Below are 19142 nucleotides of genomic sequence, written 5' to 3'. Positions count from 1 at the left end.
CAAGAGGGGCGGAGACGGGGGAGAGCCACGGGCAGACGGGGGAGAGCAGCGCTACAGCAGCAGCTATATAGGAAAAGAAAACAAAAAACTGCTTATACAGCGCCTAAATAGCAAAAAGCTAGTGGACTAATTCCCTGATATTTTGCGCAGCTGAATTTGTTCTTTCTATAGCAGCAGCTATATAACCGCTGCTGTAGCGCTGCTCTCTCCCGTCTCCCCCCTCGTATGTCTGTCTCTCCCCATCCCTCCTCTCCACGGCCCTGCATCACAGCCGCCGCTCACGACAGCGTCCACCCGGCTCCAGCAAGCGAGGGCTCGCTTGCTGGAGCCGGTGGGACGCTGCTGTGAGCGGCGGCTGTGACATCCTCCTGCTCTCCCCGTCTGGCTGCCCACGGCTCTCCCCGTCACTGCTCCCGCATCCCACTCACTTCAACTTTTTTTAAAGTCGAAATGAGATGGTTGAAAAGGGGTCAAAAACTGTCGGTTTTGGCCCCGTTTTCGACACAAGCACCTGATCGGCAGCTATTCCGCCGATCCACGTGCTTTTCGACAAGTCGAATTCCTCGACTTGTAGAATATATTGAATAGGTCGGAACCCCTTCTGACCTAAAAAAGTCGAAAACTGCCGTCTTTTCGACAGATGGCAGCTTTCGACGTCAATTGAATATACCCCTTAGTATTTAAACTTTTGTGTGTATCATCATTATCCACTGTTCAGAGAGGAGTATATTCAGTCGTGGACCCTGCACCCCCAAAGACTCATTGCACCAAAGACAGCTGCCTCTGCTGCCTTCCAATATCAATCATTGTAAAAAACAACAACCTGCAATTGTGGGGTGAGGCGATGACGTGGGGGCCAGATATTCGTGGAGACAAATAGTTGAGCAGCTGATTCAGCAGCAGCAGCAGTTCCCATCCTCCTCTTCTCTCTCTCCGCTGCAGCTGCCAAGTAATGAAGTAAAAGGTGATGAAGTGATCTAACAGATAAGTCTATAGGATAGAAATCAGACACTTAGGGCCCAGGGACATAAGAATTCCTCATGGAAGACTCCAAGAAGGCAGGCGAGCCCACCGGGACTGAGCTAGTAAGGCTTGTTGTAGCTGCAAATAACAGAAAAAAAATGCAAATTCCAAAGTCAGATGAGAAAAGGATTTTAAAGTGTCTTCTACATATAGTTGCCCTATAGAAGCCACTCCCCAATGTCCCCAGGCCATATCCATCTGCAGGTTTCGCAGCTACCTCAATTTCAGGGCTGTCTTATACCCCTTTTACACTCGCACACCCGGGTCACTCCCGGGATGCATTCCCGGGACTGATCCCTTTCACACTGCACTAAGACCTGGGATCGACCGGGGACAGCCCCATTTACACTGATCCCGGGATATCCCTGCAAATGCATATGTATGTCATTAGAAATGGCCTTTTTCTGGCTCACATAGATGAGGTCACACTAGTCAACAAAGGGAGGGGTGAAGAAGAATCAACACAACATGTTTGGCGAATTGATTTTTTTTTTCTCTCTAACGTCCTAGTGGATGCTGGGGACTCCGAAAGGACCATGGGGAATAGCGGCTCCGCAGGAGACTGGGCACAAAGTAAAAGCTTTAGGACTAGCTGGTGTGCACTGGCTCCTCCCCCCATGACCCTCCTCCAAGCCTCAGTTAGATCTTTGTGCCCGGCCGAGAAGGGTGCAATCTAGGTGGCTCTCCTGAGCTGCTTAGAAGTAAAAGTATACTTAGGTTTTTTATTTTTTATTTTCAGTGAGTCCTGCTGGCAACAGGCTCACTGCAGCGTGGGACTAAGGGGAGAAGAAGCGAACTCACCGGCGTGCAGAGTGGATTGGGCTTCTTGGCTACTGGACATTAGCTCCAGAGGGACGATCACAGGCCCAGCCATGGATGGGTCCCGGAGCCGCGCCGCCGGCCCCCTTACAGATGCTGAAGCAAGAAGAGGTCCATAAATCGGCGGCAGAAGACTTTCCTGTCTTCATAAGGTAGCGCACAGCACTGCAGCTGTGCGCCATTGCTCTCAGCACACTTCACACTTCGGTCACTGAGGGTGCAGGGCGCTGGGGGGGGGCGCCCTGGGAAGCAATGAATTTACCTTATTTGGCAAAAAATACATCACATATAGCTCCTGGGCTATATGGATGTATTTAACCCCTGCCAGTTTTCCAGAAAAAAGCGAGAGAAGAGCCCGCCGTGAAGGGGGCGGGGCCTATCTCCTCAGCACACAGCGCCATTTTTCCCACACAGCTCCGCTGGTAGGAAGGCTCCCAGAATCTCCCCTGCATCCTGCACTACAGAAACAGGGTAAAAAAGAGAGGGGGGCACTTATTTGGCGAAATAACAGATATAAGCAGCTATAAGGGATAGACACTTATTGTAAGGTTGTCCCTATACATATATAGCGCTCTGGTGTGTGCTGGCAAACTCTCCCTCTGTCTCCCCAAGGGGCTAAGTGGGGTCCTGTCCTCTATCAGAGCATTCCCTGTGTGTGTGCTGGGTGTCGGTACGTGTGTGTCGACATGTATGAGGAGGAAAATGATGTGGAGGCGGAGCAATTGCCTATAATGGTGATGTCACCCCCTAGGGAGTCGACACCTGAATGGATGGCCGTAATTAAGGAATTACGTGACAGTGTCGGCACGTTACAGAAAACTGTTGACGACATGAGACAGCCGGCAGCTCAGTTAGTGCCTGTCCAGGCGTCTCAAACACCGTCAGGGGCTATAAAACGCCCGTTACCTCAGTGGGTCGACACGGACACAGACACTGACTCCAGTGTCGACGGTGAAGAAACAAACGTATTTTCCAGTAGGGCCACACGTTACATGATCACGGCAATGAAGGAGGTTTTGCACATCTCTGATACTGCAAGTACCACGAAAAGGGGTATTATGTGGGGTGTGAAAAAACTACCCGTAGTTTTTCCTGAATCAGATGAATTGAATGAAGTGTGTGATGAAGCGTGGGTTACCCCCGACAAAAAACTGCTAATTTCTAAAAAATTATTGGCACTATATCCCTTCCCACCAGAGGTTAGGGCTCGTTGGGAAACACCCCCTAGGGTAGATAAGGCGCTCACACGCTTATCAAAACAAGTGGCGTTACCGTCTCCAGAAACGGCCGCCCTTAAGGAGCCAGCAGATAGGAGGCTGGAAAATATCCTTAAAAGTATATACACACATACTGGTGTTATACTGCGACCAGCAATCGCCTCAGCCTGGATGTGCAGTGCTGGGGTGGCTTGGTCGGATTCCCTGACTGAAAATATTGATACCCTGGACAGGGACAATATATTATTGACTATAGAGCATTTAAAGGATGCATTCCTATATATGCGAGATGCACAGAGAGACATTTGCACTCTGGCATCAAGAGTAAGTACGATGTCCATTTCTGCCAGAAGAGGATTATGGACGCGACAGTGGTCAGGGGATGCGGATTCCAAACGGCATATGGAAGTATTGCCGTATAAAGGGGAGGAGTTATTTGGGGGCGGTCTATCGGACCTGGTGGCCACGGCAACGGCTGGGAAATCCACCTTTTTACCCCAAGTCACCTCGCAGCAGAAAAAGATACCGTCTTTTCAGGCTCAGTCCTTTCGTCCCCATAAGGGCAAGCGGGCAAAAGGCCACTCATATCTGCCCCGGGGCAGAGGAAGGGGAAAAAGACTGCAACAGACAGCTTCTTCCCACGAACAGAAGCCCTCCCCCACTTCTGCCAAGTCCTCAGCATGACGCTGGGGCCTTACAAGCGAACTCAGGCACGGTGGGGGCCCGTCTCAAGATTTTCAGCGCGCAGTGGGCTCACTCGCAAGTGGACCCCTGGATCCTGCAGGTAGTATCTCAGGGGTACAAATTGGAATTCGAGACGTCTCCCCCTCGCCGGTTCCTGAAGTCTGCTTTACCAACGTCTACCCCCGACAGGGAGGCGGTATTGGAAGCCATTCACAAGCTGTATTCCCAGCAAGTGATAATCAAGGTACCCCTCCTACAACAGGGAAAGGGGTATTACTCCACGCTGTTTGTGGTACCGAAGCCGGACGGCTCGGTGAGACCCATTTTAAATCTGAAAGACTTGAACACTTACATAAAAAGGTTCAAGTTCAAGATGGAGTCACTCAGAGCAGTGATAGCGAACCTGGAAGAAGGGGACTACATGGTGTCTCTGGACATCAAGGATGCTTACCTCCATGTCCCAATTTGCCCTTCTCACCAAGGGTACCTCAGGTTTGTGGTACAGAACTGTCACTATCAGTTTCAGACGCTGCCGTTTGGATTGTCCACGGCACCCCGGGTCTTTACCAAGGTAATGGCCGAAATGATGATTCTTCTTCGAAGAAAAGGCGTCTTAATTATCCCTTACTTGGACGATCTCCTGATAAGGGCACGGTCCAGAGAACAGTTAGAGGTCGGAGTAGCACTATCTCAAATAGTACTACGACAGCACGGATGGATTCTAAATATTCCAAAATCGCAGCTGATTCCGACGACACGTCTGCTGTTCCTAGGGATGATTCTGGACACAGTACAGAAAAAGGTGTTTCTCCCGGAAGAGAAAGCCAGGGAGTTATCCGACCTAGTCAGGAAACTCCTAAGACCAGGCCAGGTGTCAGTGCATCAGTGCACAAGGGTCCTGGGAAAGATGGTGGCTTCTTACGAAGCGATTCCATTCGACAGATTCCACGCAAGAACTTTTCAGTTGGATCTGCTAGACAAATGGTCCGGATCGCATCTTCAAATGCATCAGCGGATAACCCTGTCTCCAAGGACAAGGGTGTCTCTCCTGTGGTGGTTACAGAGTGCTCATCTCCTAGAGGGCCGCAGATACGGCATTCAGGATTGGGTCCTGGTGACCACGGATGCCAGCCTGAGAGGCTGGGGAGCAGTCACACAGGGAAAAAATTTCCAGGGCTTGTGGTCAAGCATGGAAACGTCACTTCACATAAATATCCTGGAACTAAGGGCCATTTACAATGCCCTAAGTCAGGCAAGGCCTCTGCTTCAGGGTCAGCCAGTATTGATCCAGTCGGACAACATCACGGCAGTCGCCCACGTAAACAGACAGGGCGGCACAAGAAGCAGGAGGGCAATGACGGAAGTGGCAAGGATTCTTCGCTGGGCGGAAAATCATGTGATAGCACTGTCAGCAGTGTTCATTCCGGGAGTGGACAACTGGGAAGCAGACTTCCTCAGCAGACACGATCTTCACCCGGGGGAGTGGGGACTTCACCCAGAAGTCTTCCACATGATTGTAAACCGTTGGGAAAAACCAAAGGTGGACATGATGGCGTCTCGCCTCAACAAAAAACTGGACAGATATTGCTCCAGGTCAAGGGACCCTCAGGCAATAGCTGTGGACGCTCTGGTAACACCGTGGGTGTACCGGTCAGTGTATGTGTTCCCTCCTCTTCCTCTCATACCAAAAGTACTGAGAATCATAAGAAGGAGAGGAGTAAAGACTATACTCGTGGCTCCGGATTGGCCAAGAAGGACTTGGTACCCGGAAATTCAAGAGATGCTCACGGAAGACCCGTGGCCTCTACCTCTAAGACAGGACCTGCTCCAGCAGGGACCATGTCTGTTCCAAGACTTACCGCGGCTGCGTTTGACGGCATGGCGGTTGAACGCCGGATCCTGAAGGAAAAAGGCATTCCGGTTGAAGTCATCCCTACCCTGATCAAAGCCAGGAAGGATGTAACCGTACAACATTATCACCGTATTTGGCGTAAATATGTTGCGTGGTGCGAGGCCAGGAAGGCCCCTACGGAGGAATTTCAACTGGGTCGATTCCTGCATTTCCTGCAAACAGGACTGTCTATGGGCCTCAAATTAGGGTCCATTAAGGTTCAAATTTCGGCCCTGTCGATATTCTTCCAAAAAGAACTAGCTTCTGTTCCTGAAGTTCAAACGTTTGTCAAGGGAGTACTGCATATACAGCCTCCTTTTGTGCCTCCAGTGGCACCTTGGGATCTCAATGTAGTGTTGGGATTCCTAAAATCACATTGGTTTGAACCACTCACCACTGTGGACTTGAAATATCTCACATGGAAAGTGGTAATGCTGTTAGCCCTGGCTTCAGCCAGGCGTGTATCAGAATTGGCGGCTTTCTCCTATAAAAGCCCTTACCTAATTTTTCATACGGACAGGGCAGAATTGAGGACTTGTCCTCAATTTCTCCCTAAGGTGGTTTCAGCATTTCACTTAAACCAACCTATTGTGGTGCCTGCGGCTACTAGGGACTTGGAGGATTCCAAGTTGCTGGACGTAGTCAGGGCCCTGAAAATATATGTTTCCAGGACGGCTGGAGTCAGAAAATCTGACTCGCTGTTTATCCTGTATGCACCCAACAAGCTGGGTGCTCCTGCTTCTAAGCAGACGATTGCTCGTTGGATTTGTAGTACAATTCAGCTTGCACATTCTGTGGCAGGCCTGCCACAGCCAAAATCTGTAAAAGCCCATTCCACACGGAAAGTGGGCTCATCTTGGGCGGCTGCCCGAGGGGTCTCGGCTTTACAACTTTGCCGAGCAGCTACTTGGTCAGGGGCAAACACGTTTGCTAAATTCTACAAATTTGATACCCTGGCTGAGGAGGACCTGGAGTTCTCTCATTCGGTGCTGCAGAGTCATCCGCACTCTCCCGCCCGTTTGGGAGCTTTGGTATAATCCCCATGGTCCTTTCGGAGTCCCCAGCATCCACTAGGACGTTAGAGAAAATAAGAATTTACTTACCGATAATTCTATTTCTCATAGTCCGTAGTGGATGCTGGGCGCCCATCCCAAGTGCGGATTGTCTGCATTACTTGTACATAGTTATTGTTACAAAAATCGGGTTATTGTTGTTGTGAGCCATCTTTTCAGAGGCTCCTTCTGTTATCATGCTGTTAACTGGGTTCAGATCACAAGTTGTACGGTGTGATTGGTGTGGCTGGTATGAGTCTTACCCGGGATTCAAAATCCTTCCTTATTGTGTACGCTCGTCCGGGCACAGTATCCTAACTGAGGCTTGGAGGAGGGTCATGGGGGGAGGAGCCAGTGCACACCAGCTAGTCCTAAAGCTTTTACTTTGTGCCCAGTCTCCTGCGGAGCCGCTATTCCCCATGGTCCTTTCGGAGTCCCCAGCATCCACTACGGACTATGAGAAATAGAATTATCGGTAAGTAAATTCTTCTTTTTTTTTTTCACCTTTGATCTTTGGTTTCATTTTTAATGATTTCCCCCCCAAAAAAACACATTGCCAGCAACTGTGTATATATGGAGAAACAATTATTTAGAAAACACTGAAAACATGGTCTACTGTTACGCACATTACTGTACTTTTTACCCCCAGCGCGGTGTTTGTACACAAATGGGTATATGCAATTGCGGTCGAATTGCTGCAAAAGTAAAAAAATGGGCCACAATGCAATACAGTACTTTTCGACAAAAAAACGTACGTTTCAAATTCGACTTTTTGCAATTCGACAGTTTTCAAAATTTGACATGTCTGCAATTTCCTCGAGTGTAAAAGAGGTATCACTTTGGTTTCAAAACATACCTGTAGCTAATCATAGACTGGATTTATTTATAGCAATATTTTTGTCAAGAAAAAAATAAATCCGCATCTGCCTGCAAATGCCATGCTGCCTTCCTCAAACGCTTCCTGGACGCTCCCCAGGGCATTTCTGAGCCCAAGAAAGCTCCAATCGGAGGCCTTTTAACAGTCCCGGGTAGTAAATCCCGGGACGGGCCCTTTCACACTACACAGCTTCCCGGGACAGTCCCGGGACCAACCCTGGTCGAGACCTGGATTGAAATCCCGGGATGCTCGTCCCGGGAAATTGTCCCTTTCACACTGAGAAAAATCCCGGGATGATGCGCGTTCACGTGCAAAATCCCGGGATTTTCATGCGAGTGTAAAAGGGGTATAAGTAAACCCTCAGAAAAACTCTAAGTCAGACAGAACCCAAGATGTCTGACTGGGAAGAGCAATTAACAGGCTCCGATGGGGACTACTGCTTTGAAGTCGGATATCTCCAGTTCCCCAGGGTTTATTTAAAAAAAATCTGGTTCCCCTGCAGAAAGGGGACCCTCAGCTATCAGCCCATGGCCCTTATAGTCCCGGGGCCCTTGGGAAACTGGCCCTTGAGCCCACATGAAAAGACTGCCCTGGTCTCTTTTTTTTCCATTCTTAACTCCAGTTAAGACCTTATCTATCTATCTATCTATCTTTCTTCTATCTATCTACACACAGTCACACACACACACACACACACACACACACACACACACACACACACACACACATTAAGTACACATATGCTATCTGCATGTTATGTATTTTATTGTTTATGTATACACTGTTATTTCTGCATTTAGCTTTAGTTCCTATCTTTTTAGTTTCTTACTGTTTTGTACTTTTTCAGGAAGCATACTTTGGCGCCGTCTGCATGCTGTGTTCGGCAGTGATTGGTGCTGATGGTAAGAATCATGAATATAAATGTTCCAATAAATAGCAACGACTTTGCGGGGAATAAATTTACTGTTCATGTTTTGCGCTGACCGTTATGCCGTTTGCACACACTGACGCACCTTGGTGCCAGTGCACCTCACCCATTTACTTCCGCTCTAATATGCACGTATGGCACTATGTGAATGAGTGAGGTACTCTGCCACAGTCTCACGGGATCCCTATCCCGTGAGATTGACTGTGCAGGAGCTCCTCGGTGTACGCTGTTACTAAACTGCTGAGCCGCCGGATGAAGACTCTGAATTCTACAATTCAAAACACAGTGTGTTGCACCTGTCGCCCCTCCCCTAATCCGCCCCTACATGAACCTGTGTAGATGGCCGTTGACCTATTGTCAACACTTTATCATGGCTTCCCAATGCTGCAAACCTTGGCTTTCTTCTGCTGCTAATCTAACCTGAGACTCTCCATATTGACGCCTTACTACCAGTCATACCATAACCAGACGTGACCACAGTCAACTAATAAACCAATTGGTAAACATGTTTTAATTATTGATTTTTTTTCTAGTTATTCATTTTTAAACAAAACTTTATTCATTTAGGCAACAGCAAAATAACTAATGTACTTCACAGTTTATTATTATTGGGGAACAGAACAGCGCTTTGTATTGGTCAGTGATTCCCAAACTTTCTTGAATCACGGCGCCCTAGAGGATCAGCATTTTTTCCAAGGCACCCTAAGAACAAATTTTCTCAAAAAACTCAATAAAATGTATTTAAGTAAATCGTGTCCACCTGTCATCCTTAGGTTCAGTTATTTGGTGAGGGACATGGTTGAGGTCCGATTCATCCACTTAGTTTATGCTTGGCAGCCAATATCACTGATTTTGCCTATCACACTGACCAAAATCATTTTATATGCTACAGGATCGCCAAAACATGGTATAAGTAATTCACAAACATAATATGGACAAAAAAGTAAAGAAACGCAGTGCCTCATTCAGTAGTGATCGCTTGTTCAATCAATTGCGCAGTTTCCCGATTATCAGGAAACTGCGCAAGTGCAGGACCCTTTAGGAGCTTGTGGACCATGGTTCCTGGGTGATCACGGGCAGCCATCAGTAAGTCTCTGCTTGATTGACTGGCAGAGGGGTTCGAGACCGGGGATGCCCAGCGTTGCCGGAAATGGGGGCGTGTCATCCTGTTTTCCAGGAGTGATGAGGTCAAGGTCTTCATCTAAAGATGCACATTTCTTGGCCTCACAATGCCTCCTGCAATGGCCAGGCTGTGTAAGCTGAGACTTACTCAGCTGCCCGTTTGCAGGGGAACATCGCAACCATCGCTCATGATGTTGATCCCAGGCTGCGACGCTGGTCTCAGCACTGGGATCGCAAATGCAGCAAGGAGGTGTTTAATACTTCCTACTGTTTATGCATTTTTACTGATTTGCAATTGTACAGCTGCCTGTGTGCAACTTTGCAATTGCGATCACTGCTGAATGAGGCCCACTGTTCCACAGTGTAAGATTTGATATCCTTTAATTGTGATCATTTTGAGGAACATTTTAGAAAGCGGTTTCTCTTTTCCGTATTGGTCATTTCTTGTAAAGTTGTTTAGAAAATATATAATTTTACTGCCAATCACAGCATGCAAAGTTCCGGAATGGTTCAAGACCAGTTTAACTTTCCTGCATACCACTGATGCCAATTTATTATTATATTGTTTGACTGTCTTCAATTCAGTATCTTATGTATATCAAGATTTGGGGGTAAATGTAATAGGGTGCGAGAAGCCGGAGGTGCGGGAGTATGTGCGAGAATGCACATTTTTTTTTAAAGCGCCAATCATTTACAAAGCAAACACGGTTGATTGTGAGATGCACTCGCGAGTCGCTATGACAACACTGTGTATCAGGATTTCTCATTGCTTCGGGGGTGGAAACTCATGACTCCTTTAATCTGCATTTGGACTGACCAATAAAGAAGATGTACATCTTTAATACACTTGTAGGTCAGTATGGCGCTTTGCGAGGGTCTCAGAAAGTGAGTCCGTCAATAACATTTATCTATAGATGAACATTGCATCACTGGTTTGTGAAAGCGTCATTTGACCCAAGACACTGAACCTGAATGACACCAAGATGTCCTGTGTTAATTAGTGTTCACTGTCTGTAGGTGCTGGATGCTGATCGGTAAGTAGGGCAAATTTTAATTTTGAAGGGCAAAATTTTAGTTGCGATGTATCGCTACAGCTACTGTAGCGGTAGTTATCCATCACGACTAAAAGTTTTCCCTTCAAAATTAAAATATGCCCTACTTACCGATCAGCACCCAGCACCTACAGACAGTGACCACTATTAATGTTAACTTGATCATCTGTGGACAACTACCAACTATTTCCCTTGTTCATCTTTTGGGAGAGAAATACTGCAGCCCTACTTTACCCTACTGTATTGCCATTGGGGGTAATTCTAAGTTGATCGCAGCAGCAAGTTTGTTAGCAATTGGGCAAAACCATGCGCACTGCAGGGGGGCCAGATATAACATGTGCAGAGAGAGTTAGATTTGGGTGGGTTATTTGTTTCTGTAAAGGGTAAATACTGGCTGCTTTATTCTTACACTGCAATCTAGATTCCAGTTTGAACACACCCCACCCAAATCTAACTCTCTCTGCACATGTTATATCTACCCCTCCTGCAGTGCACATGGTTTTGCCCAACTGCTAACAAAATTGCTGCTGCGATCAACTCGGAATGACCACCATTGAACTAAAGCTCCAACTATTTTGTTAATTGCACAAGTCCAGGTAATCAGACTTTTTGGCGTCACAAAAATATCACTTGGCAAATGTTCTGCTAGAATGGACACCTGATGGGGAAAAGGAGAGAATATGGGGTAATTATTAAGGAAAGGGCAATGCATCTTGTGTTGTGGAGTGGTCTAGTACCACCTATGTACACATGGAAATGTTCTAGGTAATAACAGACTTTTCATAAATTTTGCAGCTAGTGTGAAAGCTAAAGACGATCTGGTAGAGTTTGGTGAGAGTGCGACCTTAGAGTGCACTTTATCCGAAGCAAAGGAAATCATTCAAGCCACCTGGACTAAGACGTCAGGAAACAAAGAAACGACTGTGGCCACCATCACCAGAAAGTCAGGGGCACTAATCACCAAGGGATATGAGAATCGCCTGAACGTCAGCCTGGCTGGGGTCAACAAGACTGCCATCACTGTGTATAGGGCCAGCATTGATGATGAAGGATGCTACACTTGTGTTTTGAATGTCTTCCCAATCGGAGCAAGCAAAGGGAAACCCTGCCTTTCTTTTATTGGTAAGAGTTTGCAAATACAGATGTGTCCTCATACACCATTCTGCTTCAGATTCCCAATGCACTGGAGCTGCTCTGAGTGGAGGAGTGTAAGGTCTGGAATTACACTTGAGTCAACCCAGCTGTTTCTCGTTTTTTCTCACCTCGGGATTCTGTGAGTCAAAATCAGTAAACAGGTGTCACTGCACATGCAGGTTTGAGAACAGGAGAAGAGGTGTAGCGCAGGTGCAGCTGGTTGCACAATTTGCAAAGTGTTCCACAGGGTTCAGGCTCTTCTGTTTCATCCCAGCTCTCTTGTAAGTTCACAGGTGACACTGGGGACAGTCTTGCCATGGCCTTCTGGGAGCTAGTATTGGCCATGATCTCTTCTACTTAGGTTGGGTCCGGATTAACTTCTGCCATTTCCTCTTCTTCAGTACCATTTTTTAAAGTTATCTCAACCTCCCCAACAAATATCTCTGCTGGCAGAGAAAGCCTTGCTGTTGATGTGGTTTCCTTAATCTAGCTTGTACTGGCACAGGAGTGTGACTGGTTGAAAAATCTCTCTCCATTCTCTATTTTGGGACATAGTATACTACTGTTGGATTAAGCTATGCAACTTTCAGCTACTGTATAGTCCACCTGATTCTAATTCCCATAGTGGATGGTCCAATGTGGCCATCACAACTCCAAGTTCCTCCGGTTAGATTGGACTGGAATCGGTTAAGGACTCATACAGTTGTCTTCCATCTTGTGCACACGCTGATAGTTTCCTCGTGTGTAGAGTCCAGCCGAAAAGATGTCACCAAAGTGTCTCTAGGACAAACTAGGACCCACTGTGTCACATTCCTATCATGCTATACTGAGCCAACAACCCTTGCTGTAAGAACCCTTGCCCACTGGCATTGCTGCACCTCCACTGCCTACCATGTCCGGCAATCTCTGGTCAAAACTCACCAAATGTCCAGCGGTATACACTGCTGTATCTTTGTATAATGCCCACATGAACCTTTGGACTCATATATTGTGTGTAAATTTGGCTCTGGTACTAGCCAGTGCCTCCTGAGCCATTTATATCACCGCTCGTCCCTTGCAAACACATAGCAAATTCATCTAAATATGAAACCCAGTCTATGTTCCCATGATTATGGCACCATTCTTCTCTTCTTCATATCCTTTGTAGTCAAAGGAAACTGTTGACCGCAAAGTCTTCAGTATAAACTGTCGCTCCTCTTTTTTGTTGGATCATTGGGAATCCCAGCTCTATAATCTGTGGCACAGAGACTGTAACTAATCCAATAATGCAGTGGGTGTGGGAGGCAAATGCAATCCATGTTTGTTGTCTGGGAGAAGAAGAAGAAGAGAGATGTTAGATGTCTGGACAATGCATTAAGTGTTGGACAGTCACAGAGAGGTAAATAATATTTCTATATTATATAATATTTATATCTATTATATCTAATATAATATCTATTATATAATATATCTATCAAATCTTGGAGAGGTAAAGGGGAGATTTATCAAAGCTTAGAGAAAGATAAAGTGTAGCGAGATAAAGGGGTCTATTCATTGAATCAGTACGAGATCCCAGCGCACGGTATGCCATCTATCATAATACCGATGTGGGATCCCGACGCAAAAAAGACTGACAGGGGTTAGTAAGGGGTGTTCTCCCCTCTCCCCATCCACCTAACCCTCCCTTCTCGCAGCCTAACCCTAACCTCCCCCCTTTGTGCCTAACCCTAACCCCCCCACAGAGGTGCCACCCCACTACCTAAACCTAACCCTCCCACCCCCGCCTAAACCTAACCCCCCTCCCCTGGGACCAAATTTAAGATTGCATGTATGCCTATGGTCAGGGTTCCATCTGTCAGAGTGCCGGCGTCGGTCTCCTGGCCCAGTCGGAGTTCCGATGTCTGGATTCTGAATGGTGTCGGGATCCCGGCTTCAGTATTACGACTACCAGTATCCCGACAGGCGGCATCTTGACCGCATCCCCTATTCATGGAGCAGAGAAAAGCGCTGTTTTGCTGAAAACAGGGTTTTTCTCTGTTTGTTCTATTCACAAGCTGTTTCTGTGGAGAAGTTCCTGACTACTCCAGTAGCACCCCCACCGCGTGATACTTTAGTATGGTGAGTGCGATTCATTAAAGGATGGAAAGCTCAGCTCTCTGCTTCTCTGGCGTAATCTGAACTGCAGTGCGAAAAGGCAGAGTAGCTGAGTACTTCTCTGCTCTCTACCCGGCACATGCTCCGCTCCCTTTATATCCAAGCAGCCACTAGCTGCCGACCTAGCACATGTCGACCTAATGATCATGTCGACCTAATGCATGTTGACCTATAGTGGTCGACCTAATGACTGTCGACCTACGTGGTGTTGACCTAACGACCGTATCCCAGCCGCAGGGAAAAGGCAAGGTAAGGGAGACTACTATTGCATTTCCCCAGCAGCTGCTAATGTCTGCAGCTGCGGGATCGGCGGTGCATGGCAAGCACTGGGGGAGGGAACCTGAGGGACCGCGAATCCTTCTGAGAGCAGCAGCTGCTGGAAGATTATCTTCCAGTAGCCGCACAGTGGGCTTTCTGACTGGTTGCATCAGATGTGACCATGTCAGGGAAAGCCCAGCCTAGAGTGGTTGTGTCTGAAGTGACCACACCAGGCAAGTGGTTAACATAGCTATATATTGCATCGAACCAATGCAATATATAGAGAAAAGAAGGAATTCATATAGACATATGTACATGAATAGGGGAAGCAGTTAGCTTCCCTACGGACAGGATTCCGGCAGTCGATATATAGATGCCGGTATCCTGAAGGATACAACAATCCCAGTGTCTAGATACCGACACCGCATGGGATACCGGCTTCACAATACTGACAGCCGGAATCCCGAATGTCCATTCAGCGGGATGCACTGGAGTCCTGCCATGGGGGAAGGTTTTGGCCAGAGAAGGGGATTAGGGTGCAGGGCCGGGAAGGTTAGGGTTAGGTACCAGGATGGGAGGGTTAGGGTTAGGCACATAGAAGGGGAGGTTAGGTTTAGGCAGCAGGGAAGGGAGTGTTAGGCACCACCCGGGAGGGTTAGGTTTAGTCACCCACAAGGGAGGGTTAGGGTAGGGGGCAGAGGGGTGTTAGGGTACTTTAGAGGGGGCTGTCGGGTTTCTGATGGATGGGGGGGCTGTTGGTATCCTGACCACCGGCATCCCGTCCATCGGGAAATCATACTGAACCCCATGAATAGACCCCAAACTACCAACCAATCAGCTCCTAAGTTTCTGTAAAATGACGGTTAGAAACTGATTGTTTGGTATTTTATCTCTCTCCACTTTATTTCACTCCAAGATTTAACGAATCTCCCCTTAGTTACTAGAAATTTGAAGGAGTAATATGCTTGTGGGTGGGATGCAATCAATTTTGGGGAATATCTTTAAAAAAATGTGTATTTTTTAATCAATAGTTGAGTAGGGAAAATAAATCAAGATGACAAGATATATTCAAGTCATTATTGCTTGTACATTCTAGGTCCTGTGCTAATTGAAAAACACCATAATGTCAGACTTGGTGAGGCCGTAACATTGAAGTGCCTTCTTCAGGGCAAATATGATGTCAAACAGGTGTCATGGCAGAAGGACGGGAGAAACGTAGCAACGTACTACACCGGCAAACAGACATTTATATTTCCCGAATATGAAAACGTATATAACATGACTATGGCGGGTCTGAATGTGACGGCAATCACCATACGGACATCCAAAGTTAGCGATGAAGGAGACTATCAGTGTATCTTCAACTCATACCCTTCCGGTTCTTCTACAGGGAAAACCACTCTACACATCTACGGTAAGTAGTATAAGAAGTTTTATTTACATTAGCGTTTTATTTGGTCTTGCAAGAAGCATAAATCAACTGATATTGGCCCTCATTCCGAGTTGTTCGCTCGGTAAAAATCTTCGCATCGCAGCGATTTTCCGCTTAATGCGCATGCGCAATGTCCGCACTGCGATTGCGCCAAGTAAATTTGCTATGCAGTTAGGAATTTTACTCACGGCTTTTTCATCGGTCTGGCGATCGTAATGTGATTGACAGGAAATGGGTGTTACTGGGCGGAAACAGGCCGTTTTATGGGCGTGTGGAAAAAAACGCTACCGTTTCCGGAAAAAACGCAGGAGTGGCTGGAGAAACGGAGGAGTGTCTGGGCGAACGCTGGGAGTGTTTGTGACGTCAAACCAGGAACGACAAGCACTGAACTGATCGCAGATGCCGAGTAAGTCTGAAGCTACTCAGAAACTGCTACGAGGTGTGTAATCGCAATATTGCGAATACATCGTTCGCAATTTTAAGATGCTAAGATTCACTCCCAGTAGGCGGCGGCTTAGCATGAGCAAATCTGCTAAAATCCGCTTGCGAGCGAACAACTCGGAATGACCCCCATGAGCCCCAGCTGGAGCGATACAGATGATTTGTGCGTAAATTTATTTTAGCATTTGATCTTAATGCTCACATTGTAAAGTAATGACTATAGAGCAGTGATTTTCTACCTTTTTTTACTCGCGGCACACCGAACAATGTTTTAAAATTGCAAAGGCACACCATCCATTCCCCACGGAAAACTCCCCAAAAAACACACATTGGCCCTCACAGTAATAAAAAAGCCACACATACATTGGCCTACACAGAAAAAAACAATGCCTTTGCTCCCCACATAAATCATGTTGCTTCTTACATAAATTCTATTGCTCCCCACATAAATCAATCACATTGCTCCCCACATAAATCAATCACATTGCTCCCCACATAAATCAATCACATTGCTCCCCACATAAATCATGTTGCTCACATATAAATCAATCACATTTCTCCTCACATAAATCCTATTGCTCCCCACAGGAGAAATAACATAACAAATATTAGCCCCTACCAGTCAGCTGTCCTCCTCCCTGTCCCTCAGTGGCGGAGGTTGTTCATAGTGGATTGCTGTGAACACTGAGCAACGGGCGGTCGGGCAGGTGTGGATGTGGGTGGGCAAAGACATCTTTGTAAGCAGGCGGAAATTGGAAGATGTGTATGCAGGCGGGTGGGCTGGCTGGGTGGGTGGTGAGATGCGGTGGCCGTGACTCATGATATCACACCGCCGCGTCATCAAGGCACAGGTCACAGCCGGAGCATGAATGATTCTCTAAGAAGAGCCTGGGCCAACAGTTCACTCTGAAGGTGCAGGAAGCTGCTCTGGCTCCGCGGCACACCTTGCAACTGGTCGCGGCACACTAGTGTGCCACGGCACACTGGTTGAAAAAGCCTGCTATAGAGGCTCCTAATAATTTACACACTTCATTTTACTTATACTTAATTGGCCTTTGATACAAAAACATAATGTTACTGGAATGATGATTTGCAGCATTTTCAATGCTTTTCCCTGCTGGTTTGCAGCTTTATCAGTGCGTTTCCCTGCTGGTTTGCAGCATTATCAATGCGTTTCCCTGCTGGTTTGCAGCTTTATAAATGTGTTTCCCTGCTGGTTTGCAGCTTTATCAATGCGTTTTCCTGCTGGTTTGCAGCATTATCAATGCGTTTCCCTGCTGGTTTGCAGCTTTATCAATGCGTTTCCCTGCTGGTTTGCAGCATTATCAATGCGTTTCCCTGCTGGTTTGCAGCATTATCAACGCGTTTCCCTGCTGGTTTGCAGCTTTATCAATGCGTTTCCCAGCTGGTTTGCAGCATTATCAATACGTTTCCCTGCTGGTTTGCAGCTTTATCAATGCGTTTCCCTGCTGGTTTGCAGCATTATCAATGTGTTTCCCTGCTGGTTTGCAGCTTTATCAATGCGTTTCCCTGCTAGTTTGCAGCATTACCAAAGCGTTTCCCTGCTAGTTTGCAGCATTACCAAAGCGTTTCCCTGCTGGTTTGCAGCATTATCAGTTCTTTTCCCTGCTGGTTTGCAGCTTTATAAATGCATTTTCCTACTGGTTTGCAGCTTTATCAATGTGTTTCCCTGCTGGTTTGCAGCATTAACAATACGTTTCCCTGCTGGTTTTCAGCTTTATCAATGCGTTTCCCTGCTGGTTCGCAGCATTGTCAATGCATTTCCCTGCTGGTTTGCAGCTTTATCAATGCATTTCCCTGCTGGTTTGTAGCATTTAAATGCATTTCCCTGCTGGTTTGCAGCATTATCAACGCGTTTCCCTGCTGGTTTGCAGCTTTATCAATGCGTTTCCCTGCTGGTTTGCAGCTTTATCAATGCGTTTCCCTGCTGGTTTGCAGCATTATCAAAGCATTTCCCAGCTGGTTTGCAGCATTATCAGTGCGTTTCCCTGCTGGTTTGCAGCATTATCAAAGCGTTTCCCTGCTGGTTTGCAGCATTATCAGTGCGTTTCCCTGCTGGTTTGCAGCTCTATAAATGCATTTCCCTGCTGGTTTGCAGCTTTATCAATGCGTTTCCCTGCTGGTTTGCAGCATTAACAATACGTTTCCCTGCTGGTTTGCAGCTTTATCAATGCGTTTCCCTGCTGGTTTGCAGCATTATCAAAGCATTTCCCTGCTGGTTTGCAGCATTATCGGTGTGTTTCCCTGCTGGTTTGCAGCATTATCTACGCGTTTCCCTGCTGGTTTGCAGCTTTATAAATGCATTTCCCTGCTGGTTTGCAGCTTTATCAATGCGTTTCCCTGCTGGTTTGCAGCATTAAAAATACGTTTCCCTGCTGGTTTGCAGCTTTATCAATGCATTTCCCTGCTGGTTTGCAGCATTATCAATGCGTTTCCCTGCTGGTTTACAGCATTTAAATGTGTTTCCCTGCTGGTTTGCAGCATTATCAACGCGTTTCCCTGCTGGTTTGCAGCTTTATCAATGCGTTTCCCTGCTGGTTTGCAGCTTTATCAATGCGTTTTCCTGCTGGTTTGCAGCATTATCAATGCGTTTCCCTGCTGGTTTGCAGCTTTATCAATGCGTTTCCCTGCTGGTTTGCAGCATTATCAATGTGTTTCCCTGCTGGTTTGCAGCATTATCAACGCGTTTCCCTGCTGGTTTGCAGCTTTATCAATGCGTTTCCCAGCTGGTTTGCAGCTTTATCAATGCGTTTCCCAGCTGGTTTGCAGCATTATCAATACGTTTCCCTGCTGGTTTGCAGCTTTATCAATGCGTTTCCCTGCTGATTTGCAGCATTATCAAAGCGTTTCCCTGCTGGTATGCAGCATTATCAGTGCGTTTCCCTGCTGGTTTGCAGCATCATCAACGCGTTTCCCTGCTGGTTTGCAGCTTTATCAATGCGTTTCCCTGCTGGTTTGCAGTATTATCAATGCATTTCCCTGCTTGTTTGCAGCATTTTCAACGCGTTTCCCTGCTGGTTTGCAGCTTTATCAATACGTTTCCCAGCTGGTTTGCAGC

The 19142-nt window shown here is 46.9% G+C and overlaps 1 protein-coding gene across 2 annotated transcripts in view; it reads left to right on the top strand.

Moving 5' to 3' along the window:
* The window catches only part of LOC135050309 (OX-2 membrane glycoprotein-like), a 69034-nt gene that overhangs the window by 24017 nt on the left and 25875 nt on the right, over window positions 1-19142 (top strand). For both annotated transcript variants that reach the window (XM_063956712.1, XM_063956711.1), the window contains exons 2-4: window positions 8411-8465; window positions 11461-11787; window positions 15287-15604. In XM_063956712.1, coding sequence (XP_063812782.1) covers window positions 8411-8465; window positions 11461-11787; window positions 15287-15604 — 700 coding nt within the window. The remainder of the gene's footprint in view (window positions 1-8410; window positions 8466-11460; window positions 11788-15286; window positions 15605-19142) is intronic.

Source organism: Pseudophryne corroboree, chromosome 2 (assembly GCF_028390025.1).
Source record: "Pseudophryne corroboree isolate aPseCor3 chromosome 2, aPseCor3.hap2, whole genome shotgun sequence".
In the NCBI taxonomy this organism is placed as follows: Eukaryota; Metazoa; Chordata; class Amphibia; order Anura; family Myobatrachidae; genus Pseudophryne; species Pseudophryne corroboree.
This window is presented reverse-complemented; position numbering and strand designations above follow the sequence as displayed.